This window comes from Carcharodon carcharias, chromosome 3 (assembly GCF_017639515.1).
Source record: "Carcharodon carcharias isolate sCarCar2 chromosome 3, sCarCar2.pri, whole genome shotgun sequence".
Classification (NCBI taxonomy): domain Eukaryota; kingdom Metazoa; phylum Chordata; class Chondrichthyes; order Lamniformes; family Lamnidae; genus Carcharodon; species Carcharodon carcharias.
In genome coordinates this window covers 74,476,191-74,503,312 of record NC_054469.1, presented here as the reverse complement: position 1 = coordinate 74,503,312, position 27,122 = coordinate 74,476,191, and the positions used below count along the sequence as shown (strand labels likewise).

Below are 27,122 nucleotides of genomic sequence, written 5' to 3'. Positions count from 1 at the left end.
TGCTGATAACCATGAAACCATTGTCGATTGTTGTAAAAAAAAAAACCTAACTGGTTCACTTATGTCCACTGGGGAAGGAAATCTGTTGTCCTTAACCTGGTCTGGCTGATATGTGACTCCAGACCCACAGCAATGTGGTTGACTCTTCAATGTCCTCTAAAATAGCCTAGCAAGCCACTCAGTTGTAACAAACCGCTAGAAAGTCACAAAAAAAGGAATGAAACTGGATGGACCACCCGGCATCAACCGAGGCATCAGAAATGACAACAGCAGTCTCAGCCCTGAGGACCCTACGAAGTCCTCCTTCTTCAAACCTGGGAGAGCTGTCAACCAACAACCTCACATAGTCATCCTCATGGAATCATACCTTACAGATAATGTCCCAGACACCACCATTAGCAGCAAAAGTGGCGCCACAGTGGTATACAGTTGGCAGGGAGTTGCCCTGGGAGTCCTCAACATCGACTTCGGACCCCATGAAATCTCAGGGCATCAGGTCAAACATAGGCAAGGAAACCTCCAGCTGATTACCACGTACCACCCTCCTTTAGCTGATGAATCAGTGCTCCTCCATGTTGAACACCAATTGGAGGAAGCACTGAGGGTGGCAAGGGCGCAGAATGTACTCTGGGTGGGAGATTTTAATGTCCACCACCGAGAGTGGCTCAGTAGCACCACTACTGACCAAGCTGGACGAGTCCTAAAGGACATAGCTGCTAGACTGGCTTTGCGGCAGGTGGTGAGGGAACCAACAAGAGGGAAAAACGTACTTGACCTCATTCTCGCCAACCTCCCTGCCGCAGATGCATCTGTCCATGACAGTATCGGTAGGAGTGACCACCATACAGCTGTTGTGGAGACAAAGTCCTACCGTCACATTAAGGATACCCTTCATCGCGTTGTGTGGTGTTACCACTGTGCTAAATGGGATAGATTTCGAACAGACCTAGCAACTCAAGACCGGGCATCCATGAGGTGCTGTGGACAATCAGTAGCAGCAGAACTGTACTGGAACACAATCTGTAACCTCACAGTCTGGCATATCCCCCACTCTGACATTACCATCAAGCCAGAGGATCAACCCTGGTTCAATGAAGAGTGCAGGAGGGAATGCCAGGAGTAGCACCAGGCATACCTAAAAATGAGGTGTCAACCTGGTGAAGCTATAAAGCAGGACTACTTACGTGCCAAACAGCATAAGCAGCAAATGATAGGGCTAAGTGACTCCACAGCCAACAGATCACATCTAAGTTCTGCAGTCCTGCCACATCCAGCCGTGAATGGTAGTGGACAATTAAACAACTCACTAGAGGAGGAGGCTCCACAAATATCCCCATCCTCAATGATAGAGGAGCCCAGCACATCCGTGCAAAGGATGAGGATGAAGCATTTGCTACAAACTTCAGCCAGAAGTGCCGAGTGGGTACCCAAGAGAATGAGGATAAAGGTATGGAACTTGGGGAGAGAGACTGTGAGGTTCTTGAGCAAATTGTTACAGGGAGTGACAAGGTATTGGAGATGCTGGCAAGCTTAAAAGTGGACAAATCTCCAGGTCTGGATGATTTGTGTCCCAGACTGCTGAGGGAAGCAAGGGAGGAGATTGCATGGGCTCTGACCCAAATTTTTAATTCCTCTCTGGCCACGGGGGAGGTGCCAGAGGACTGGAGAACAGCTAATGTGGTTCCACTATTTAAGAAGGGTTGTAGAGATAAGCCAGGGAACTACAGACCAGTGAGTCTCACGTCAGTGATAGGGAAACTATTGGAAAAAATTCTGACGGAGAGAATCTATCTCCACTTGGAGAGGCAAGGTTTGATCAGGGATAGTCAGCATGGCTTTGTCAGAGGGAGGTCATGCTTAACAAATTTGATTGAATTTTTTGAGGAGGTGACCAGATGAGGGTAGTGCAGTTGATGTAGTTTATATGGATTTCAGCAAAGCCTTTGACAAGGTCCCACATGGGAGGCTTATAAAGAAGGCAAATGCACATGGGATACAGGGTAATTTGATAAGGTGGAATCAAAATTGGCTTAGTTGTAGGAGACAGAGGATGATGACAGAAGGCTGCTTTAGTGACAGGAAGCCCGTGTCTAGTAGCGTACCACAGGGATCTGTGCTGAGTCCCCTATTATTTGTCATTAAAATAAATGACATAGATGACTGTGGGGGGTAGGATTAGTAAGTTTGCGGATGACACAAAGATTGGCCGAGTGGGTAACAATGAGGTTTAGTGTCTTGGGCTACAGGAAGATATAGATGGGATGGTCAAATGGGTTGATAAGTGGCAGATGGAATTTAACCCTGAAAAGTGAGAGGTGATACACTTTGGAAGGAGTAATTTGACAAGGAAGTATTCAATGAACGGCATGACACTAGGAAGTTCTAAAGAACAAAGAGACCTTGGCATGTGTGTCCATAGATCTCTGAAGGTGGAGGGGCATGTTAGTGGGCTGGTGAAAAAGGCATTTGGGACACTTGCCTTTATCAATCGAGGCATAGATTACAAAAGTAGGGAGGTCATGTTGGAGTTGTATAGAACCTTGGTGAGGCCACAGCTAGAGCACTTTGTGCAGTTCTGGTCACCACATTATAGAAAGGATGTGATTGCATTGGAGGGGGTGCAGAGGAGGTTCACCGGGATGTTGCCTGGGATGAAACATTTAAGCTATGGAAGAGAGGTTGGATAGACTTGGGTTGTTTTCGTTGGAGCAGAGAAGACTGATGGGGTGACCTGATTGAGGTGTACAAGGTGGAGGGGCATGGACAAGGTAGATAGGGAGCAGCTGTTCTCCTATGTTGAAGGGTCAGTCACGAGGGGACACAAGTTCAAGGTGAGGGACAGGAGGTTCAGGGGGGATGTGAGGAAAAACTTTTTTACTCAGAGGGTGGTGACGGTCTGGAATGCGCTGCCTGGGAGGGTGGTGGAGGCGGGTTGCCTCACATACTTTAAAAGGTACCTGGATGAGCACTTGGCACATTATAACATTCAAGGCTATGGGCCAAGCACTGGTAAATGGGATTAGGTAGGTAGGCCAGGTGTTTCTCGTGTCGGTGCAGACTCAATGGGCTGAAGGGCCTCTTCTGCACTGTGAGATTCTGTGATGTTCCATCTCTGTCTTCTCCGGAGGTCCCCAGCATCACAGATGCCAGTGCTCAGCCAATTCAATTCACTCCAAATAATATCAAGAAAAGGCTGAAGGCTCTGGATACTGCAAAGGCTATGGCCCCTGACAATATTCCGGCAATAGTACTGAAGACTTGTGCTCCAGAACTTGCCCGGCCCTACCCAATCTGTTTCAGTTCAACTACAACACTGGCATCTACCCGACTATGTTATGTCCTGTACACAAAAAACAGGATAAATCAACCTGGCCAATTACCACCCCATCAGTCTACTCTCCATCTTCAGTAAAGTAATGGAAGAGGTCATCAGCAGTGCTATCAAGCGGCACTTGATTAGCAATAACCTGCTCACTGACACTCGGTTTGGGTTCCGCCAAGGCCACTCAGCTCCTGACCTCATTACAGCCTTGGTTCAAACATGGACAAAAGAGGTGAACTCCTGAGGTGAAGTGAGAGTGATTGTACTTGACATCAAAGCAGCATTTGTCCGATTGTGGCATCAAGGAGCCCTAGCAAAACTGGAGTCAATGGGAATCGGGAGGGGGGAGCTCTCTGCTAGTTGAAGTCATAACAAGCACAAAGGAAGATGATTGTGGTTGTTGGAGGTCAGCCATCTCAGCTCCAAGATATCACTGGAGGAGGTCCTCAGCCCAATCATCTTCAGCTACTTCAATGACCTTCCTTCCAACAGAAGGTTAGAAGTGTGGATGTTTGCTGATGATTGCACAATGTTCAGCACTATTCGTGACTCCTCAAATATCAAAGCAGTCTGTGTTCAAATGCAGCAAAACCTGGACAATATCCAGGCTTGGGCTGACAAGTGGCAAGTAACATTCACACCACAGAATTGCCAGACAGTGACTACCTCCAACAAGAGAGAATCCAGTCATCGCCCCTTGATGTTTGGTGGCATGACCATCACTGAATCTGCCACTATCAACATCCTGGGGGTTATATTGACCAGAAACTGAACTGGACTTGCCATATAAATACTGTAGCTATAAGAGCAGGTCAGAGGCTAGGAATGGTGCAATGAGTAACCCACCTCCTGATTCCCCCAAAGCCTTGTCCAACAAGGCACAAGTCAGGAGTGTGATGGAATACTCCCCACTTGTCTGGGTGAGTGCGGCTCCCACAACACTCAAGAAGCTTGACACCATCCAGGACAAAGCAGTCCACTTGATTGGCACCAAATCCACAAACATTCACTCCCTCCACCACCCACACTCAGTAGCAGCAGTGTGTACCATCTACAAGATGCACTGCAAGAATTCACCAAGGCTCCTTCGACAGCACCTTCCAAACCCAATACCACTACCATCTAGAAGAACAGGAGCAGCAGATAGGTGGGAATACCATCACCTAGAAGTTCCCCTCCAAGTCACTCACCATCCTGATTTGGAAATATATCTCCGTTCCTTCACTGTTGCTGGGTCAAAATCCTGGAACTCCTCTGCTAACAGCACTGTGGGTGTACGCACACTACATGGACTGCAGCTCACCACCACCTTCTCAAGGGCAACTAGGGGTGGACATTTGTTGCTGGACCAGCCAGCGAAGCCCACATATAATGAATGAATTTGTAAAAAAATGTTTTGCCCCCTACACAATGAGCTTTTACTTTCCACAGTAACCTTTGATGTGGCACCTTATCAAATGCCTTCTGGCAATCTAAGTACGTACATCCACTGGTTCCCCTTTATCTACAGCATGTGTGACTCCTTCAAAGAACTCAAATAAATTGGTTAAACATGATTTCCCTTTCACAAAACCTAGAGGACTCTGCCTGATGCCTTAAACTTTTCTAAGTGCCGTGCTATAACATCTTTAATAATAGCATCTAACATTTGCCCAATGACAGATGTTAAGTGAACTAGCTTTCTACCTCCCTCCCTTTTTGAATAAAGGAATTACATTTGCTATTTTCCAATCTAATGGAATGTTCCCCGAATCTAATGAATTTTGGAAAATTAAAACCAATGAGTCAACGATCTCACCAGCCACTTCTTTCAAAACCCGAGGATGAAGCTCATCACGATCCAGGGATTTGACAGCCTGCAATTCCTCCCTCCCTTCCATTTCCTGATTTACAGCTATTTCTGGGATGTTACTCGTATTCTCTATAGTGAAAACTGATGCAAAATACCTGTTCAATTCATCTGCCATCTCCTTATTTTGCATTATTAATTTCCCAGACTCACTTTCTACAGGACCAATGCTCACTTTAACTCTTTTCTAGTTTAAATATCTGTAGAAACTCTTGCTATCTGTCTTGATATTTCCAGCTAGCTTTCTCTCGTACTCTAATTGTTCACTCCTTATTAACCTTTTTGCAGTTCTTTGCTGTTTCTTATATTCTGTTCAATCTTCTGACCTGCCACCCATCTTTTGCATAATTATTTGCTTTTTCTTTAAGTTTGATACTTTTTTCTTTAAGTTTTTTAGTTGACCACAGATGGTGGGTTCTCCTCTTGGAAGCTTTTCTTCTCATTGTAACATATCTATTCTGTGTATTCTGAAATATCCCTTCAAAAGCCTGTCACTGCATCTCTATGGACCTATCCCTTAACCTCATTTGCCAGTCCACTCTAGCTAGCTCCACTTTCATGCCCTCATAATTGCCCTTATTTAAGTTTAAAATACTAGTCTTGGACCCACTCTTCTCTCCCTCAAACTGAATATGAAATTCAATCATCTTATGATTGCTGCTACCTAGGGGTGCCTTCACTGAGATTATCAATTAATCCCATCTCGTTGCACAGTACCACATCTAGCATTGCCTGCTCTCTGGTTGGCTCCAGAACGTGCTGTTCCAAGAAAATAACCCAAAAGCATTTTATGAACTCCTCAGCTAGGCCACCTTTTGCCCATCTGATTTTTCCAGTCTATCTGCAGATCAAAATCCTCCATGATTATCAGAGTATCTTCCTTTATACTCTGTCCTACTGTGTAGTTACAATTAGGGGGCCTGTGCACCTCTCCCATAAGTGACTTTTTGCTTTTATCATTTCTCATCTCAACCCAAACTGCTTCGACTTTCTGGTTTCCTGAACTTGGGTCATCCCTCTCTAATGCTGTAATACCATCACTTATTAACAGAGCCACCCGCCACCTTTTTCTAGCTTCCTGTCCTTTCTAAATGTCACATACCCTTTGACACTCTGTTCCCAATTTTTGACATTAAGGCTGTGACTGAATATTGAACAAAGGAGCCCCAGCAAAACTGATCGTCATCTGGTTCAAGGGAAACACCCTCCAATGGCTGGATTCATTCCTGACGCAAAGGAAGATTGTTGTCAGTGGCCAGTCATCGTAAGCCTAGGACTTCACTGCAGGAATGCCCCTGGAAAGTTTCCTTGGCCCAACCATAAACCATCTTCAACTAACATTCCACCCTGCTCTCTTGCCCATATGTCTGTCCTTGGCTTGCTGCATTGTTCCAGTGAAGCTCAACGCAAACTGGAGGAACAGCACCTCTCCTCTCGGCTAGGCACTTTACAGCCTTCCGGATTGAATATTGAGTTCAACAACTTTAGATCTTGAACTCCCTCCTCCATCCCCACCCCCTTTCCATTTCTTCCCCCTCCCTTTTGTTTTTTCCAATAATTTATATAGATTTTTCTTTTCCCACCTATTCCCATTATTTTTAAATGTATTCCACCCATCGCTTATTTCACCCCACCCCCAGCAGAGCTACCTTGCTTGTCCTGCTCTCCACTCTTAATTAGCACATTCTTTTAGATAATACCACCATCTTCAACACTTCGTTGTTCTTTTGCCTGTGGTTATCTCCTCCTATCACTGCTTGCTTATCCTAACAACCCCGCTCCCCCCTTCTTCCCCCCACCCCCCTTAAACCAGCTTATATTTCACTCCTTTCCTATTTCTACTTAGTTCTGTTGAAGGGTCATGAGGACTCAAAATGTCAACTTTGCTCTTCTCCGCCGATGCTGCCAGAGCTGCTGAGTTTTTCCAGGTATTTCTGTTTTTGCTTCGTCAGAGACTTTTTCTTTGTCATAAACTCAGGAAGGGAGCTGTCCCTTAAAGATTCCTCAATGTTCAGCTCCATTCACAGTTCCTCTGATAATTGAAGCAGTTCACTCTACGAACAGACTTGGGATAACAAGCAACAAATAAAGCTTACTAATGTATTGACTGCAGGGAAGAGCCACTTAACTTGAAAGAAACAGTTGTAAATTACCTTAAAGAAAATAAACCTTTATTTGGACTGCAACAGTCAGACACCTCCTAGGCACCCCCATCCCCAGAATATCCCTTAAGGAAAAGTAAAAGTTTTAAAACTTGCATTTTAGCAGCTTTAATTATTGTAAATAATTTCTTTGGGTATAAGTGCTAAAGAAAAACACATATAACTTAGAACTTTAGAAGCCACTAAGACAGCTTAAACTTTTGTGCTTTAAGTTTGTGGATGGCTAACAGTCGGAGAAAGATATAACTCAGGAAGTTTTCGATTCCATCCTTTAGCAGATCTGATTTATGTGATAACTTTTGGATCATCCTTCTAATATGATATGATTGACTCCTATCACAACCTATAGAAAAGTATAATTTTTGTTGTGAAGTGCTGAAGCTTGGGTGGAAGAGCTGATTCAATGGTATGTTTGGAGTAAGTTGCCAATCAGTTTTATCCCATAGTTCAAATTTAATTTGTGTTTGTAACTGTTTGATTTTATTTTCCTGAGCCTTGACTCTCTTGAGGGAGACTATAATGAGGGGAGAATTTTCTATCTTTGGTCAGTTTAGGAAAAAGCACATTTGGACATGCAGGGTTAGGTTGATTGGGATATGGGTAACAAAGTATAAATTTGCTATGATTTGTTTAAATTTTATAGCTTGAATAATTTACTCTAAACCAGAATTAAATATAAGATTAATCTGACGTGTTTTATGAACAACTAAACGTCCCTGTTTAAACTGTTGCACTTTAGTTATTTATTTATATGTTTATCTATTTGAGATTACCTTGGCAGTAATATTTGGTGGGGTGGAATTAAATTTTGCATAATTTCTGATTTTGATATTGGAGTAATCTTAATTTGGGGTGTGCTGTGTTTTGTATACATTTTAATATTTTTTTTTTGAAACACTGCATCAGTGCCGCTGATTCGGCCTCAGCTGGAGCATTGCCTCCCATTCTGGACACCACTGCTTCGGAAGGGTGTGAATGCATTAGAGAGGGTGCAGAAAAGATTCACGAGAATATTTCCAAGAATGAGGAACTGGGGCTGTTCTCCTTGGAGATTAGAAGATTGAGAGGAGATTTTCATAGAGTTATTCAAAATCATGAGAGGTTTGGACAGAGTAGCTACGGAGAAACAATTTCCATGGGTGGAAAGATCAAAAACCAGAGAACACAGATTTCAGCTAATTGGCAAAAGAAACAATGGTGACATGAGGAAAACCTTTTTTACACAGTGAGTGGTTAGGATCTAGAATGCACTGCCTGAGAGTGCAGTGAAGGCAGATTCAATCATTGAGGGGTCTGGACAGAATAGATACGGAGAAACTGTTCCCATTGTTAGAAAGACCCAAGAAACAGAAGGCCCAGATTTAAGGTAATCTTGCAACTTTGCTTCCTTGAATATCTTTCAGGTTGTGAGTTAGCTGATCTTAATTGGAGTGGTGATGGCGCAACTAAAAATGGCTTCAGCCCCACATCAGAGTGCGGAATATTAGCTAGGGTTTCCACTTGACGTTTTTGCCGAAAATCCTTTTGACTGAAGACAGGACTAGGATTTGGGCGTGACTTCAACACTCCTACCAATATCATTAAGACTCTCATATGATGAACAGATACTTGGATAGGATGCCAGAGAGTGCTTAACATACGTGGAACAAGAGTACAAACTCTTGGGATTACGGGAGCAGGGGAGGGATAGGTGAAAAAAAACCTTGTTTGAAATCGTTTACTTAAAAGATTTTTGTAAATGTTATCTTCACAGGTGGCTGGCAGATCAGCACACCATCTCCCATGCTATTCCAGGTCTTTTTAGACCATCTCCTCTTGACAGAATCAAATCATGCGTTGCAAATCCTGCCTACATCAAAGAAATGGAGCCGGAAAATACACTGCATGTGGGCTACACTGCTTTGGAGATAAAAAGCAAAATGTTGGCGCTGGAGAAAGCTGACCTCTGTATCTACAATCCTCTTTTTGGATCAGACCTACAGTACACAAATAGGGTAGGATCTCAAAACACTATTGTACTGTTTAAAAAAAAAATTAATGGCGACTGCCGAATTTCTGTCATTCTGACTTAAGTGTAATATTGTTTTTGCATTGGCTTCTGAAGTAGGTCACCATAACACCACAAACAACCTTGTTTCTTTCTCATTCATCTGAGGTACAGTGAAGAGTTTTTACCAGTTTCACTGGTTATTAGTGCAACTAAAAAGCGGAAAGTATGTGTAGGTTGGCTGAAAGGCCAGCAGCATTTCAAATAAGAGCTGTTGCGAGTTTCTGAAAAAGTCTTGGATAGTTATGCTGAAAAGAACGTATTTTGTATGTAGTGCATAATTATTTTCTACAAAGAGAAATAAAAGTAACCACAGGCATTCCTGCTGGTAAATTTTGATATCCCATGTGAAGTTACCATAGTGACACCGTGTACACCACTGGAAAACTAGAAAGGGCTGTCACAGTTACCAGTTTTCTTGCAAACCAGACTTTCTCTGGCTGAGTCCCTTGTTTCCGTAGCTATTTGCATGCCTTGTTTCTTTAGCAGTCTTGTTTTTCAGTAATGCTTTTCTCTGTTACTTGATGGGGGTAAACTTTTGCATCATTTAAATTTTCCTGCTTTTCAGCAGGTTGCAGGTCTTCAAATTGATGCAAGCCTTTTCTATATTTAAAGCATCTGCTTTTCCCCCTACCCCTAACATTTTTTTTTATGTTTGCGTCTTTATCATTTTTCAGTTCTGAAGAAGGGTCTTACTTAAAATTTTGATTTGTCTCTTGTCTCCCTCCATAGCTGCTAACTGATCTGTACTTTTTCCAGCATTTTTTGTTTGTGTTTGAATAGATTATATGGTCGTTTGCAAATAGAATTTCACTCAAAATTGGAGGCAACCTAATATTTTAACATTAATGGAAATAATGAATGGGTGAGATTTCTAGTGTTAAATTGATCAAAATTTGCAACAAATTGTCCATTGTTCTGCAATCATTTAATTGGTCAGTGTTTTAAATGCAAAGAAGTAGAATAATGCACTCCCTTCAAGATACTTTTGTCAATTTTGCTGCTTCTTCACATGAAATATTAGGAACTGTAAAAATATCATGTTTCTGAAACTGCTTTTGCCTATTTTTTTAAATTGTGAACTGTTTACTGTTATCCTGATTGGGAAGTGGCTAATATGTTAATTTCCTTCCTTTTTGATGGTTCGGCTTACAGGTAGATAAAGTGGTTATAAATCCATACTTTGGCCTGGGAGCTCCTGATTATTCCAAGATACAGATTCCAAAACGTGAAAAATGGCAGCGTAGTATGAGCAGCATAATGGAGGACAAGTAAGTATAGAAATAGTGCTAAATTTCATCTAGAAGGACAAGGGCAGCAGATAGATGGGAAGATCACCACCTGGAAGTTCCCCTCCAAGTCACTTACCATCCTGACTTGAAATATACTGCTGTTCCTTTGCTGTCGTTGGGTCAAAATCCTGGAACTCCCTCCCTAACAGCATTTTGGGTCTACATATACCACATGCACTGCAGCAGTTCACGAAGGCAGCTCGCTATTGCCTTCTCGAGGGCAACTAGGGATGGACAATAAATGCTGGACCAGCCAGCGCAGCTCACCTCCTGTGAATGAATTTTTTTTAAAATTCTTCTGGTGCTTTGGCTGGCATTTATCCTTCAACCAACTCTGCTAAAACAAGTTATCTGTTCATCTATTTTATTGCTATTTTAGGACCTTGTTATGCAGAAGTTGGCTGTTGCATTTGTCTGCAGCTGACAATTCAAAAGAGTTTCCTTGGTTTATGTTATATAATGCCAGTTTTTATAAATGGGGAAATGTTACGAAAGTTATAAAGAACCAGTTACTGATAAATTTTTAGGAAAAAAAATGTAGGTTTGAATTGTATGCGTGTCATTTTGATAAGATTTAAAAGTAAATTTGATTTTTCCTTTAGGGAGCGACAGTGGGTGGATGATTTCCCCCTTCATCGTAGTGCCTGTGAAGGTGATACAGATTTACTGAGCAAACTTCTAGACAGTGGGTTTTCAGTTAATCAGTTGGACAGTGATCACTGGGCTCCTATTCATTATGCTTGTTGGTACGTTGTTTGGCCTCAACTTAAATTGATAATCTTTTTATCATTTTCCATCATTAAAAACTGTTAAAATCTAGTTGTTAGCATAATGTAAAGGCATGAATATAGTGTGCCACAAAATTTTATTTCCCTGACTTTGCAGCACATGGTTTCACCATAGCAGCATGTTTAAATTAAGAAACTCACCATAGACCTTGGCCCATGTTCCACTACTGTATTGCAGTTTGTGATGTTGCACATTGACTCTACCATAACAGATTACCAATCTTGCTTGTATTACAAACATTAACCTTCATATGCTGTGCGAACATTTAGCCATCTGATTTCTGTCTTGCTGAAAACATAACATCTGCTCTAATATCCTGCTAAGGAGACCACAAAGTATTTAGTTTAATTTTGGCGTAACCAAATAAATGTCTGTGTTAAAGTTTTACCATTTTAAAGAATAGCTCTGGATCACGTGACTTTTGCTAATAAACCCTTCAATGGTCAACCAGATTTGAGTTAATTGGCTGGTAGCAAACACCATTGATTTCAAGATGAAATTACACTTGAACTGTTTCATTTTGTGAATGACTTTCTAAAGATTATACTTTTCATTGATGTCTTTAGATTTACTACAAGTTACATTGTAATTGTAAACATTGAATTACATCAAGGGACCAAGATGCTTGACCCAATTAGTCAATGTTGGTGTTCGCCTTCAATAGGCCCATCCTGTTGCCAGTTGCCTTTAAAACTTTCTTTCCATCGCCTATCTTATCTATTCATCACTGCTTCAAAATGTACTTGAGTATCATAAGAATGCAAATTAAAGCCATTCAACAAAATATTTTTCTCAGATACATAAAATATTTTTCTCAAAAATAGAGATTTTAATATAATCTGACGAAAATTGCATTCAAACCTGAAAAGTTGAAGTCATTAAATATAAACTCGTATTTCAATTTTTTCTTTTGCTTTTAGGTATGGAAAGGTTGAAGCTACCCGTTTCTTATTAGAAAAGGGAAAATGTAATCCCAACCTTCTAAATGGACAGCTCAGTTCCCCACTTCATTTTGCAGCTGGTGGAGGACGTGCAGAGATCGTGCAACTTCTACTGCAGCATCCTGAGATTGATCGGGTACAGTTCAGATGATTTCTTAGCATCATCCTGTTCAAATCTTCGTATGAACTAGTGTTTGAAACCTGGATCCTTGATTGTGTTTGTCTTTTTTTTTGAAGCATATCTACTGTACTGATCAGGATATTGTTATTTGAAAAAAATAGCTCCAGTTATACAAATGCCGGCTGATTGTGTATCTCCTAATTTCAAGATTACTTGCTAGTTTTGCAACCTGCGGTATTCCAAGATTGTGTCAGTGTTGAAAAATTGAGTATGCTCAGATTTTCTGAATTTCGTTAAAGCATTGTTGAAGGCATTAATTGGCACTGCATTATTAAATTGCATAATTATTCATTTTATAATTTTCATTTCCCTTTTATAGCATGTCCATATTACCTTTAGGCAAAGCAGTGTATAAATAAACAGATATTTCTACAACCTTGCTCTTCACTGCTTTATTCCCAGCTAACCCAATGTAGTGCACTTGTTGACGATAATTTCCATCTTTGCCTGCTTGATGACCCAAATAGCTTTCTTACATTCAGTGCATTAGAAGAGCCGATCCAAATAGCGATTTGACTGCTAAGCAGGCTCAAATGCAACTCTTCACTCATGTTGTGGTATTTATTTATTTAATTAATTTAAGGAACTGACTTTAGCTGCCAAAGGGATGAGTTCTATCAGACTGAAGAAAGCTAAAATCTGCCTTTAAAGCAAAAATCAGATTAGCTTCTTAATTTACTAATTAGCTAATCTAATTTAGCTCATGGCAGCTTTTCCCAATGCATTAATCAAAGTGGCAATCTCTGACCTGGGCAGAAATTGTGGATGCTTGTATTCAGTTTAAAAAGTTTAAACTGATTGTCCATGTTAGATAATGAATGTAATGAGAACAGTGAAGTGCCTTTCAGAAGTACTGAATGGGGAGGGGGGCATTGGGAAATTTATATTTTGTGTAAAATTGAACATTTTCATTCTAACAGTACAAATTTGAGATGAAATAGGGACAGTACACATTTTGTCTTCTGAGAAAGGATTATCAATTCATAACTAGTTCTGTTCAATTGAAAGGTACTAATTTAATAACAATACTTGGGGTGAACGTATTACTTGTATACTGTTAAAACGCTCTCCATATATCTTAACGGTTTCTAATGAATAAGAATGATGAGTTCTAGTGGTCGTATTGGACCCTAATTTTTAAACTAATTTATCCTTGTTTAATGCAGTTGCAACATTATTGCAGTGAAATATTAGCTAGGCATCCTGATTCTCAGTCCATCTTCAATATGCCCATTCAGTTGCCTTTTAAAACTTTCTTTCCACCGCCTATCTTATCTATTCATCTCTGCTTCAATATATATTTCAAATTATCTTAAGGGATGCAAATTAAAACCATGTAACAAAATATTTTTCTCAGATACATAAAACATTGTTCTCAAAAATAGAAGAGATTTTAGTATAACCTGACTAAAATTGTATTTGAGCCTAAAAAGTGGGAAGTCATTAAATATAAACTCGTATTCCATTTCTTCTGCCCATAATTTGCTTTTAGGTATGGAAAGGTTGAAGCTGCCCGCTTCTTATTAGAAAAGAGAAAGTGCAATCTCAACCGTCTAAAGGACAGCTCAGTTCCCCACTTCATTTTGTGATGGTTGCTGGACTTGACTCGGTGTCAGGGGAAGGGGATAAAGGCGAGGGGGTGGGTACACAGGATGGGGCAAATGATTGATCATATCTGGTCAATAGACAATCTATTCAAATACAAGTTTGACTTCTGAAGGGTTGGTCGAGTAGAGCCATTGTTAATATCTTTAAAAATGAATAATCCTTACTCTCCTGTGATGAAGAAACATAACATGATCGGGAAGTATAAACAAAAAATTACAGGAAGACTTGAGAAGAATGGGTAGATATGTGGTGGGCAAAATTCTCTAAGAAAGAGAAAAATATATACTGGCGTTTACAGCGTTTCACAACCACCAGACATTTTGAAGAGTTTTATAGCCAATGAAATGCTTTCTTTGAAGTGTAGTCAAGTAAAAGATCAACTTACTGCACTATTATACTGATCCCCAGTAGTCCTTCAAAAAATAAAATGAGGAATGCAGTTATGACCTGAAGTTACATAAATTAATTTTCAGGCCAAAATGCTGTATAGTGCTGAGGAGAATAAATAAATACAGTTTCTGAAGCTCCGGTGCCAGATGCAGAAGATAGAAGTCAGAGTGGAACCAGGAGCAAGAATTGAAACAACTGTTCAGCAAGGTGGTTGTTTAATTAGTATTCGGTGCCCCCATCTTATTGGGCACCTTGCTGTAAGCAGCCAATAATAGACCACAGGAGCAATGTCTGAGACCTGAATAACGGTGTGGAAGGGGTTAATGAACAATTGTTGCATGGCCTGGCATGTAAACATCCTGGGGAAGGGCAGCTGAAAGTTGGGATGGTGGAAGAATGAATAAGGCTCCTAGAGTGAAAAGCTACTCAGAAAGGTGGAGTGCAAAGGGGAAAAGGTGCTTTGTGGCAGAATTATTTTGTTGTGTTGAAAGTTACATAAATTGAAATGATTGATGAAGAGATTGGGGTGGAAGACGAGGTCATGATGTTCCTGTTGTTATGAGAAAAGGAGTTCCAACAGATGAGGACAGAGCTGCAGGAGGATTCAGTCAAGGGTCCTGTCAAGCACTGTTGGAGGCACCATTGGGGAGTGATATGAGCCTATAATAAGGTACAAGGGGAGGGAGGTAGTCGTTTTGGATGTGGTTATGTTGACAGAACAGCGTTCTGGCAGTCAAGTGAGGATTTGCCCCAGGGTATTGGGCAGTTTCTCCATATTTCAGTACTGACAGACCTACCTACTGCAATTTTTCAGCACTTTACAATTTCATTTTAGACCTCGTGCATCTGTTGGTTTTCTTTCGTCGGTTCCTTTATCTTTTTGTCATTTTTTTCCTTCTGTGCCTTTTCAACACTTCTCACCATTTTAGTTTTGGCGGTTCTTTTCATCCCTTCATTGCCTTACTGAGCTCTTTAATGTCATCTTCCACTTCTCCATAACATTATTTGCAAGTCATTCAATCCATTAATTCTGACTGGAGTATATAGTATTTTACCCATCTTCTCTCCTACAGCTGTTAGTTAACCTGTGTATTTCCAGAAATTTCAGCTTTAGCTTAACAGTAATTGGCTCCATTTGAAGCACCAGTGCCTTCATAACCAGTGTGGTCATCTTCTGTGATTGTGTAAAAATAAAACTGCTGTCAAAGATGCCATCACAGTTCAGCTTTGCAATAGTTGGACTCACTTGCATTTCTAGTCAAGTAACAGTTTGTAAGAATAAAATTTTAACAATATTTAGAAATACTGCTTCAAGCAGTAATTTGCATATTATGGTGAAATTATTTTATGTTTGGTAACTATTCCAGCATATTGTGGATCAACAAGGAAGGACAGCATTGCAGGTCTGTAAAGAGAACAAACAGAATGATTGGGAAACAACAGTACAACTCCTTAATGATGCATTGAATAAACCAGTAAGTTCATTTGCTAAGGCTTTTTTTTAATTGAAGCACACAAACCTCCAGATTTTCACCAATGTTGTGCACGTATTTAAAGGATTTGAACATTGAGCTGCATTACCAAAGCATGTATTATTAGTCAGCTGTTCTTTGTGTATGTAGCATTTATGGCATGTATTTGTGTTTTGTTCATTAAGCATTACATTTGTATATACACAAATTTTATAGTACGCATCAAGCTGATTGCGTGAAAATTCATAATCATGAAACAGCTATAGATCGCAGCTTACTTAGGAGTAGGTTACCAAATGAATCCAACAAAAAGGGGAGATGGACATCTGGTAAGAATTTATGAATGTAACTAATCAAGAATGAATAGTCAGAAAAGGCTGTACTTGAGCTCTCTGAAGATGAAATGTCTGGTGATGGACAGTGGGACCAATCCAGCCCTTCCAATTGACTTGATAATCTCACACCTTAGTCAGGCAGGTCTGCAGTAGTCAGTAACATGGACTAACCAACTAGCTTGGCTCACTAGTGGAACCATAGGGCATGATCCTTGCCACTCAAATTTCAAAGCTATAATTGGTAGGGTGGCCCTGGTTGGGCAGACAATGAAAACTTTACCAGTAATCTGTTCTGGTAAACTGCGTGGCGTTAGCTGTTCAAAACCTATCTGTGCTGCACTGCATTTTTGAGTATTTTAAGCCTTGGCTCTCTTGCCCTGCACCTTGCTGACATGCATTTGGGTAATTTGAATGGATATGGGAAGAACACTCTTGGCAAAGAGAAGCTTGCAATGGTTGTGGACTTTTCAGTAACTGAATTTGGAATGACTTAAATGCAGTAATGTGTTTCCACATGTGTTAGACATTCACATAGAAATAGCTGATGTAAAGCAGGATTTAATCTTAATTAAACCATCTAAATTATTGCTATGATAAAATATATAAAATTGTAATACATTTGATAAACTTTGTTTGTAGTTCTCTCAAAATTTTGAAAATCTGCAATACATTTATTGTAAAGATTTCTAGAGATCGTTTAAAAGTTTTTAACATAAGATCTTTGTGTGAAATGGGTATTCATGATGAGATATTAGGGACTCTGGTACCTCACTTAAAGCATCTTGCTCTTAACAGAAATAATTAGTGAAAGTCATAAACACTGTAAAAAGACTGATTTATTTGACAAATTCTTATTACATGAGCAAAGTACCACCTAAAATTGAGATTCATATCAGTGCTCTCAAAGTTCAAATGTTACAGTGATGTTTTATGTTTCACTAGAAATGCTTTTGCAAATTTCATCTTAAACAGTCTTGATCTGATAGGCATTGATCTTATGTTATACCTGAAATGATGAAACAAACAAGTAAAATTCATCTGAATTTGAATTTTTTTTTTGAATCATCAGTATGAGAAAATTAGAATTTATCGTACCGATGGGTCTTATCGTGCTGTTGAGCTGAAGCACGGCAACAATACCACAGTACAGCAGATTATGGAAGGAATGCGGCTGTCACAGGAAACACAACAGTACTTCACAATCTGGATCTGCTCTGAGAACCTCAGTAAGAAAGATGATAAAATGATTTTGTATTTAAATAATTATCTTATATTTAAATAATTTTATATTTAAATAATTGTAGCTTTGAAAATGTTTAAAATGGTCAGATGTTGCCAAGCATTTTAGCTTTCCCTTAAATTGTTAAAATGAATTAAGAAAATAAATGATGCAGACATATTAGTGGGAGGACTTATAGTAGATATTTTCAACTACAAATCTAATTTGTAGATATTGTTTTGCAATCTTGAATTCATCGTTTTGCTATTTTTGATGCTCATGTTAGATTACATCACACATTCTCAGCACAAAGGAGAAAAATAACTAGCTCAAATTTGTATATAATCTTCTTCTATACTCTTGGCACGTTCCTTTGTGCTGCTGGGGATACTATTCAGTGTCAGCTTGAAGCACTCGCATGTCAAAATGTAGCACCTGTCATCTTGCGACCGCCGAGTGAGATTAGGGACAGTTTTGAGTTCTACCAGGATAGGATCCGATAGGTTTATCAGGACAGGATTAAAATCACCCAAACACATTTTATACTGAGCCTTTAAAACCAACAAACAGAGGTGACTTTCATCCCAACAGCCTGGGATAGATTTTAATCCAGTACCCAGAAATGAAAGAACATTGTCTCACCCATTGAGCCACCTGGCTTTCTCACTTCTATCTTTATTAAGTAATATTTAGTAAGTTTTTTTAATGTTAAAACTCTTCCACATTATATCTAGATTATTTTCTCTCTATCTAGGTTTGCAGCTCAAACCATACCATAAATCACTACAGCACCTACGAGACTGGCCAGAAATAGTTGCGGAATTGACGAGCCTCGATCCGCACTTGGAAAAACCACAACTTTTCCTGCGCAGGGATGTGCGTCTTCTACTAGAGACTGAAAAGAAGGTTAGTGTTAATATACTGCTTTGATAACTACTATGAAGAGTGTAGGAGGGCATGCCAGGAGCAGCACCAGGCATACCTTAAAATAAGGTGTCAACCTGGTGAAACTACAGCACAGGACTATTTATGTGCCAAACAGCATAAGCAACAAGCAATAGACAAAAACAAAAAAACTGCGGATGCTGGAAATCCAAAACAGCTGCCAGACCTGCTGAGTTTTTCCAGGTAATTCTGTTTTTGTTAAGCAATAGACAAAGCTAAGCGAATCCACAACCAACAGTTCTGCTGTTCTGCCACATCCAGTCGTGAATGGTGGTGGGCAATTAAACCAATCACTGGAGGAGGAGGCTCCACAAATATCCCCATCCCCCATGATCCATCTCCGCCTTCTTTGTAGGCTCACTGAATTGCAAATGCCAGTCTTTGGCCAATTTGATTCACTCCATATGATATCAAAAAATAACTGAAGGCACTGGATAGTGCAAATGCTATGGGCCTTGACAATATACCGACAATAGTAATGAAGACTTGTGCTCCAGAACTTGCTGCACCCCTAGCCAAGCTATTCCAGTACAGCCACAACACTGGCATCTACCTGGCAATGTGGAAAATTGCCCAAGAATACCCTGTATACACAATGCAACACAAATCCAACCTGACCAATTACTGCCCCATCAGTCTACTGTCGATCATCAGTAAAGCAACGGAAAGGATCATCAACGGTGCTATCAAGCAGCACTGGCCTGGCAATAACCTGCTCACTGATGCTCAGTTTGGGTTCTGCCAAGACCACTCAGATCCTGACCTCATTAGAGCCTTGGTTCAAACATGGATGACAGTGCTAAACTCCAGAGGTGAGTTGACTCCCCAAAGCCTGTCCACTATCAGCAAGGCACAAGTCAGGAATGTGATGGAATACTCTCCACTTGCCTGGATGAGTGCAACCCCCCTCAACACTCAAAAAGCTCAACAACATCCAGGGCAGAACAGCCCTCTTGATTGGCACCCCATCCACAAACATTCACTCCCTCCACCAACAATGCACATTGGCAGCAATGTGCACCATCTGCAAGATGCACTGCAGGAACTGACCAAGAATCCTTACACTGCACCTACCAAACCCACGACCGCTACTATCTCAAAGGACAAGGGCAGCAGACACATGCGAACACCACCACCTGGAAGTTCCCCTCCAAGCCACTTGCCATCCTGACTTGGAAATGTATTGCCGTTCCTTCACTGTCACTGGGTCAAAAACCTGGAACTCCCTCCCATAACAGTACTGGACTGCAGTGGTCCAAGAGGGTAGCTCGCAATTATGGGTGGACAATAACCGTTAGCCTAGCCAGAAAACCCTTATCTCATGAATGAGTGAATTAAAAAGCGTTCTTTAAATGTGAGAAATACAAATTTATTAAGCCTTATTATTCTTCCACTGCTGAAAATATCTTTTATTTATTGTATAGGACTGATTTCAGTCATTTTGAGGAGACAGAAATAGGATTTAGATTGGTATATGAAGATAGTTTTAAATCCATGGGCTCTGTTTAATGAAGGTCCACTTCAACCACTGTGGAAATGTTATCACAGTAAATTGTTTATGCAGAAGCTGTGGCTTTGATCATATTTGCCATACCTGTACGAATAATTAGTTTATGAATAAAAGAGAATTCCACTGTATTGTAACAGACAAAATAGCAAATGAAGCAATTCTTTCTGACTAGTTAAATTTTTGTTTTTACTTTTGAAAACATAATGTATCGATCACAGCCAGCAAAAGGTTAGAATAATGATCTCTACTGCTGAAGATGACCATAAAATCGCTCATGACTTTGACTTTATTTTTCTGTTCTCCAAGCCTCAAGCACTGGCTGTTTTGCCATTTTTCATGTGTGAACCTAGACTGTCAAAGCTGGCAGGTTTTGAGTGTGGGGATAGTGAGGAATCCATCACTGCTTTAATATTTAATGCTATCATCTGACATCCACATATATGCACTTTGCAGTAGTATTGGTAATGAAGAGAAGTTTGAAACCGCAGTTACTTCAGCCATGTGGTGATTGTGAGGCAACGACTGCAACTCTATTGAAGTCAGCTCCACACCACAGACCAAGGGACTTCTCAATCAGTTGCTCACTCTGTATTAGGTAATACTAATTTAGTATCATCCGCTACGCTATCATGGAAAGCAGAACTTCACCTGTAGGTTATGTAGCTTTACATTTAAGTTAATTTGTGGAGATGTTTATCATATACATCTGTTCATATATTCTCTCTCTTCTTACCACTGAAGTTTTCCAGTTCACTAGTATGTCGACAAACATCAGTGTGATACATTTATGTCTTAACGGTGTTGTGGAAACACAATTAACAAGTGTTGTATCAAAGGCTGGATAGCTGAATCTTTTGTCCTGCCTGGTTTATTTCCTCTAATAGTGATATTCTCGGCATCTCATTGGTTGGTTCAGTCAGTTCTGTTCATTGATTTGTTAGCTTGGTTTTTCAGTGTTACTAGCTGCCTTTTTTTCCTGGTTCAATAAATAATTTCTACCAAGTTATACCTAGACTTAGCATCATGCAGCTTCGAAGTCTACTGAAAGAAATTGCTCAGTTGCTTTCAATGAGAAATTTCATTTCTTGTAATTTTATATGCACATAAGCATATATGTATGCTCTGTGTGTATGCAACAAACCACTTAGCTTGAATTTAACATGGGAAAAACAGAAAAGGAATAATGTGTAGACAGGAAGGAACTTTCCTCCTTGGTAGAGGGATCAATAACCAGGGGCCATAGATTTAAGGTAAGGAGCAGGAGGTTTAGAGGGAATGTGAGGAAGAATTTTTTCACCCAGAGGCTGGTGGGAATTTGGAACTCACTGACTGAAAGTATGGTAGAGGCAGAAACCCTTATTAACATTTAAGAAGTATTTGGATGAGCACTTGCGATGCCATGGCATACAAGGCTATGGGCCTAGTGCTGGAAAATGTGATTAGAATATTTAGGTACATGTTTGACTGGCGCAGACTCGATGGGCTGAAGGGCCTTTTTCTGTGCTGTCGATCTCTATGACTCTGTGACCTTATCTTTGGTGCATGTGAATAATATGGGTGATTTATTAATTCGCCACCAGTTTATGCAATCGTGTAACTCTTTCGAGTACAAACCCGTTTCCATCTGTTTCTGATGAAGTTACGTTGTTTCATAGTTTGCCATTGTGAGATTTGAACTCTTGATCTTTGGGTTACAAACCCAGTACCATAACCACTTGGCTATTTAGGCCAAGCAAAATGCAGTCACAGTACCTGGTTTAAAGCTGGTGCAAACTATACCAGGGGTGAATTTGTTTAAAACCAGCAGATAAAGCTGAATAATGAAGCAATGTTGCGACATGAAGCAGAATTTCTCAGATGAAGAATCATACTCCCAAAATGCACCACCAGAAATAACAGGATTTCTTTGTGTTTCTCCTGTAGAATAATAGATATTCTACATTCTAATCGTTAAATGTCATTATCCTACCCATTCTAAAGGAAACCACTGTTTGAATTGGTGCCATGTTGTTTGAGAATTAAGTTGTTTCATATCATAAAATTTATCAGTTTTTTAACTGTCTTGTTTTACTCCTGTCCTGTCTGGTGCCGATCTTTGCAGCCCTATTGTAGGGAAATTATAAAGTAGAGGCCCCGTATCCTGAGCAGGGAGAATTAGTGGGAGAGCCATCCATGTTGTTCTTTTGGTGACTGTAATATTGTAGCATAGGTTGAGCCTTGGCATCAAGTAAATTGCTTCTTACCCACCCCTTTGATTGTGATGACGCATGTTTTGTGCAGACTACAGAAAGAATGAAGAGCAAGGGAAAACAGGTTGACTTCTATTTCTGATTAACTGGTGTTCTAATGTGTAGGTTTTACTATTGCCGTTTGATTTTACTTTTTTTTAAAAGAGTTGTGTAGTTCATTCATTATTACATTATTACAAGGCTCCTAGGGCAGCACCTTCCAAACCCATGACCGCTATCATCTAGAAGGACAAGGACAGCAGACACATGGGAACATCACTACCTTGAAGTTCCCTTCCAAGTCATTCACCATCCTGACTTGGAAATATATTGCCAAACCTTCTCTGCCACTGGATCAAAATCCTGGAACTCCCTCTGTAACAGCACTGTGGGTCTGCCTACACATCAAGGATTGTAGTGGTTCAAGAAGGCAGCTCACCACGAACTTCTCAAGGGCAATTGGGGATGGGCAATAAATGCTGGCCTAGCCAATGACACCCATATCCTGGAAATGAATTAAAAAACATATGCTTGCTGTCAAGAAAACAAGAAATTGTAATATTTTTCTTCTTCTAATAACCCTGGCACATTTTCTTTTGTTATCGAAGTCTGGCTGTGATTGGATTAAGGGTCTAAAGCCAACAGTAGTTTTGATATGTTAATGAACTAAGAGGAATTTCGATCAGAATTTTACAAAAGCAATAACAGGAATAGTTTTAAATTGAGTTGTTTTAATTCAAAGGGAGGATATGCAGGTTGTAAAAAGGTGTAAGGGAATAAGGTAAAGATAGGGTAAATTTGTGTTTACAAGTCCAAGAGCTAAAGTAAAGAACAATTTAATCAATTATGGGAAGAAAGCATTTCTGAAGAGATTAGTTGAGATAATTGAGAGATGAAAGGGAAGGAATGCATTTAAGGGAATACCGAAGCCTGTGTGAGGTGGGTAGCTCCCAGAAGACAGCAGGGTAGCTGGCCAGAACTCTAAGAAGACAGTATGAACAAGGCCAGACTGAAAGAACCAGTTGCTGCCAGCCTCAGAAGACACCTCAAAGAAAAAGCACTGTGTGGTTAAAAATTACTAGACTTCTGTAGAGTCCAAAATCTATAAGGATAATTACTGAACTGAAAAGAAGAAGATTAGCTCTGAGGGTAGTTAAATTAGTGGAACTGTTTTAAAGTATTGTTTACTGTGTGAAGCCATTCACGTGTTTAAGTGAAGTTATGTTTTATTTGTTTTTTCTTTATTCTTTTAATAAATTTTTACTATAAAATCAAGTAGTTGGGGACATCATTTCCTGATTTCAGAACCGCTCTTTATACTATACAAAATGCAAAAATCATTTTAGTAGTTGTTTCAAGTTTCCCTCTGGTATTTGAGCAGCTCAGCATTTACCATCCACCATGCCAAAATACTGGCACATATGATTGCTGTGAAAATCTTTTCTTTTGACATAAATTTTGTTAAAGAAACATGGCTCATTGTATATGTGCACATTGTTTATGTATATAATATATATTTTAACTTGTTTGTTCAAGGTGGATGATCCATTGGCTATCCTTATTCTGTTCGATGAAGCACGTAGTAGCCTGCTGAAAGGATTATATCCATGTGCTGACACTCAATTGATAACGTTGGCTGGTCTCCTCCTTCAAATCATCTATGGAAATTATGAAAGTAAAAAACATAAGCAGGGATTCCTCAAGTGAGTACAATTTTTGATTTGTTGCGGGCGCCACTGGCAAGGCCAGTATTTGTTGCCCATCCCTGATCGTTACAGCTAAGTGACTTGCTAGGCCATTTCAGAGGGACGCTAATAGTCAACCACATTGCTGTGGGTCTGGAGTAACATTATAGGCTAGATTAGTACAATGACAGATTTCCTTCCCTTAAGAAAGAACAATACTGAGCCAGATAGATTTTTAATGACAATTGATGATAGCTTCATGGTCACTGTTACCAAAACTAGGTTTCAATTTCTTCAATGTAACAATTAACTAAAAGCTGCTGTTAGGGTTGGAAGAAGGTGTGTTTTAGTCCAGCCTTGAAACAGGGCACATACAGGCTCTGCTTGCAGTTGTAACTAGTTAATTAGATAACTGGCTTAATCAGGTTTTCAGAGGCTAGGTTCAGAGATTATAAAAGTAGGCTATCTTATAGTGCTGACTTTGTCTGCATTGGAGTGTGTCTTTGGCTGCAATCGAGAGCTTCAGTTGGAGTTTGGTGAGAAGGGAGGAGGTGCTCCTTTCTTTTTCTACCTTTGCTCAGAAAGAAGAGCAGCAGCCTTGGTAAGTAGGAACTGGTGAGTAAATTAGAAAAGTGTAATATTTTCTTAGTTCCTACACTTAGATTTAACTGTGAGCGCCAGAAATAAGGAAAATTTAGGGCCAATAAAATAAAGTAATATAAAAAATCCAAAGAAGAATAAAGTTAACTTAAGGGAAGTAGAATTAAGACATGGCAAGGCAGTTCAGTCAAGTGGAATGCATGTCCTGTAATATGTGCGAAGTCATGGATGCTACTGGTGTCCTAGTTGACTACGTGTGCAGGAAGTGCTGTCAGCTGCAGAAACTTGAGCTCTGAGCTTCTGAGCTTGAGTGGCGGTTGGAGTCACTGTGGCTCATCCACGAGGCTGAAAACTAGGTGGATAGCACGTTCAGAGAGGTGGTCACACCGTGGCTTAAGGGCCTGGAGACAGAGGGAAAATTCATTACCACCAGGCACTTCAAGAGAAGTAGGCAGGTAGCTTTCCCTTTCGATGGAATATACCTTGATGTGCCCAAACAAATTCTTTTTTGAAGGTAGACCATTGTTTAGCTACAGTTTCTCCCACCAATCTTTCATTCCAGTCTATCTGGCCCAGCTCCGTTCTTGCCCAATCGAAGCCAGCTCTCGTCCAGTTAATTATGAGGTCATGCTCACAAAACGTTTTTCCGTTTTGGAAGCTGGTGAGGGCGCTGGTTTCTCAGAGGAGAGCAGTCAGTGCCAAGTTTGTGACACCATGAGCTGTTCAGCTCTGCAGGAGGGCAGGAAGAAGAAAGGAAGAGCTATGGTGACAGGGGATTCATTGGTTAGGGGAACAAGACAGGTGTTTCTGTAGCCGTAGACGTGATTCCAGCTTGGTATGTTGCCTCCCTAATGCCAGGGGGAAAGATGACACAGAGCAGCTGTAGGACATTCGCCTGGGGGAGGGTGATCAGCCAGAGACTGTGGTCCACATTGGTACCAATGACTTGGGTAGGAAGGGGATGTGGTCCTGCAATCAGAATTTAGGAAGCTAGGTAGAAAATTAGCAAGTAGGACTTCTAATGTAGTAATCTCCTGATTGTTCCCAGTGTCATGTGCCAGTGACTACAAAAATAGGAAGATAAGGCAGATGAATACATGGCTGGAAAGATGGTGCAGGAGGGAGGGCTTTAGATTCCTGGGACACTGGGACTGGCTCTCGGGGTGATGGCACCTGTACAAGCCAGACTGGTTGCACCTGAACAGAGCTGGGACTGAGTTCCTTGTGGGGCGTTTTGCCAGTCCTATTGGGAGGGCTTTAAACTAACTCTGCAGGAGTGTGGCAACCAAGAAAAAATATTAGTGAGGAATACCAGGGTGCACAAAATACTGGGATGGACAGAAAGCCCTAGTATAGAGAATAGTAACTTAATAGGTAACGTCGGAGTAAAGGAGAAAGTAACAATCTAAATCAAGGTTACTATGCACGTATGTGAATGCATGGAGTGTAGTAAATAAGATTGGGGAGTTACAGGTGCAGATTGCCATGTGGAAATTATGATATTGTGGCGATAACACAGTCCTGGCTCAAGGAAGGGCAGAACTGGGTGTTAAGTGTTTTCGGATACAAGATGTTTAGAAGAGATAGGAAAGGAAAGAAAGGAGGAGGGGTGGTAGTATTGGTTAAGGAGAGCATTGCAGTGCTGGAGAAAGAGAGTGTCCCAGAGGGTTCAAGGACAGAATCAACTTGGCTAGAGCGAAGGAACAAAAAGGGTGCAATTACATTGCTCGGTGTAGTCTATAGACCACCAAATAGTGAGAAGGACATAGAAGAACAAATCTGCAGGGTAATTACAGAGAGATTCAGGCATTATAGAGTAGTTATAATGGGGGACTTTAATTACCCAATTGTAAACTGGGACAGTGGTAGTATAAATGGCAGAGACTGACAAAAGTTCCTAGATTGTGTTCAGGAGAATTTATAGCAGTATGTGCCCAATCCAACAAGAATTGTTGGACCTGGTTCTTGGAAATGAGGTGGGCCAAGTAGATCAAGTTTCAGTGGGGGAACATTTAGGAGACAGTGATCATTGTATTGTACATTTTAGGATGATGATAGAAAAGGACAATACGCAATCCAGAGTAAAAATAATTAACTGGGTGAGAGCTGACTTTGATGGGGCAAGAACGGAGCTGGGCCAGATAGACTGGAATGAAAGATTGGTAGGAGAAATTGTAGCTAAACAATGGGCTACCTTCAAAAAATAATTTGATTGGGCACAGTCAAGGCATTTTCCATCATAAGGGAAAGCTAGGGCAAACAAGTCCAGAGCTCTCTGGATGAAAAAGGAGATTGAAATTAAGATAAAGAAGAAAAAGTGCGCTTATGACAGGTGCCAGGAAAAAAAGACAATTGAAAACCAAGAGGAATAGAATACAGAAGGTTCAGAGGGGAGGTGAAAAAGCGTATTAGAGAAGCGAAGAGGGATTATGAGAAAAGGCTGGCAGCCAATATTAAGGAGAATGCCAAAGTCTTCTATAGGCATATAAATAGTAGAATGGTGGTAAAAGGAGGAATAGGGCTGATTAGGGACTTAAAAGGAAATTT

At 40.4% G+C, this 27,122-nt stretch overlaps 1 protein-coding gene across 2 annotated transcripts in view; it reads left to right on the top strand.

The window, feature by feature from the left end:
* Positions 1–27,122, top strand: part of krit1 (KRIT1 ankyrin repeat containing) — a 75,442-nt gene that overhangs the window by 38,028 nt on the left and 10,292 nt on the right. For both annotated transcript variants that reach the window (XM_041184901.1, XM_041184903.1), the window contains 8 exons: positions 9,087–9,327; positions 10,536–10,651; positions 11,275–11,418; positions 12,382–12,538; positions 15,949–16,056; positions 17,458–17,614; positions 18,362–18,513; positions 23,827–23,993. In XM_041184901.1, the coding sequence (XP_041040835.1) occupies positions 9,087–9,327; positions 10,536–10,651; positions 11,275–11,418; positions 12,382–12,538; positions 15,949–16,056; positions 17,458–17,614; positions 18,362–18,513; positions 23,827–23,993 (1,242 nt within the window). The remainder of the gene's footprint in view (positions 1–9,086; positions 9,328–10,535; positions 10,652–11,274; positions 11,419–12,381; positions 12,539–15,948; positions 16,057–17,457; positions 17,615–18,361; positions 18,514–23,826; positions 23,994–27,122) is intronic.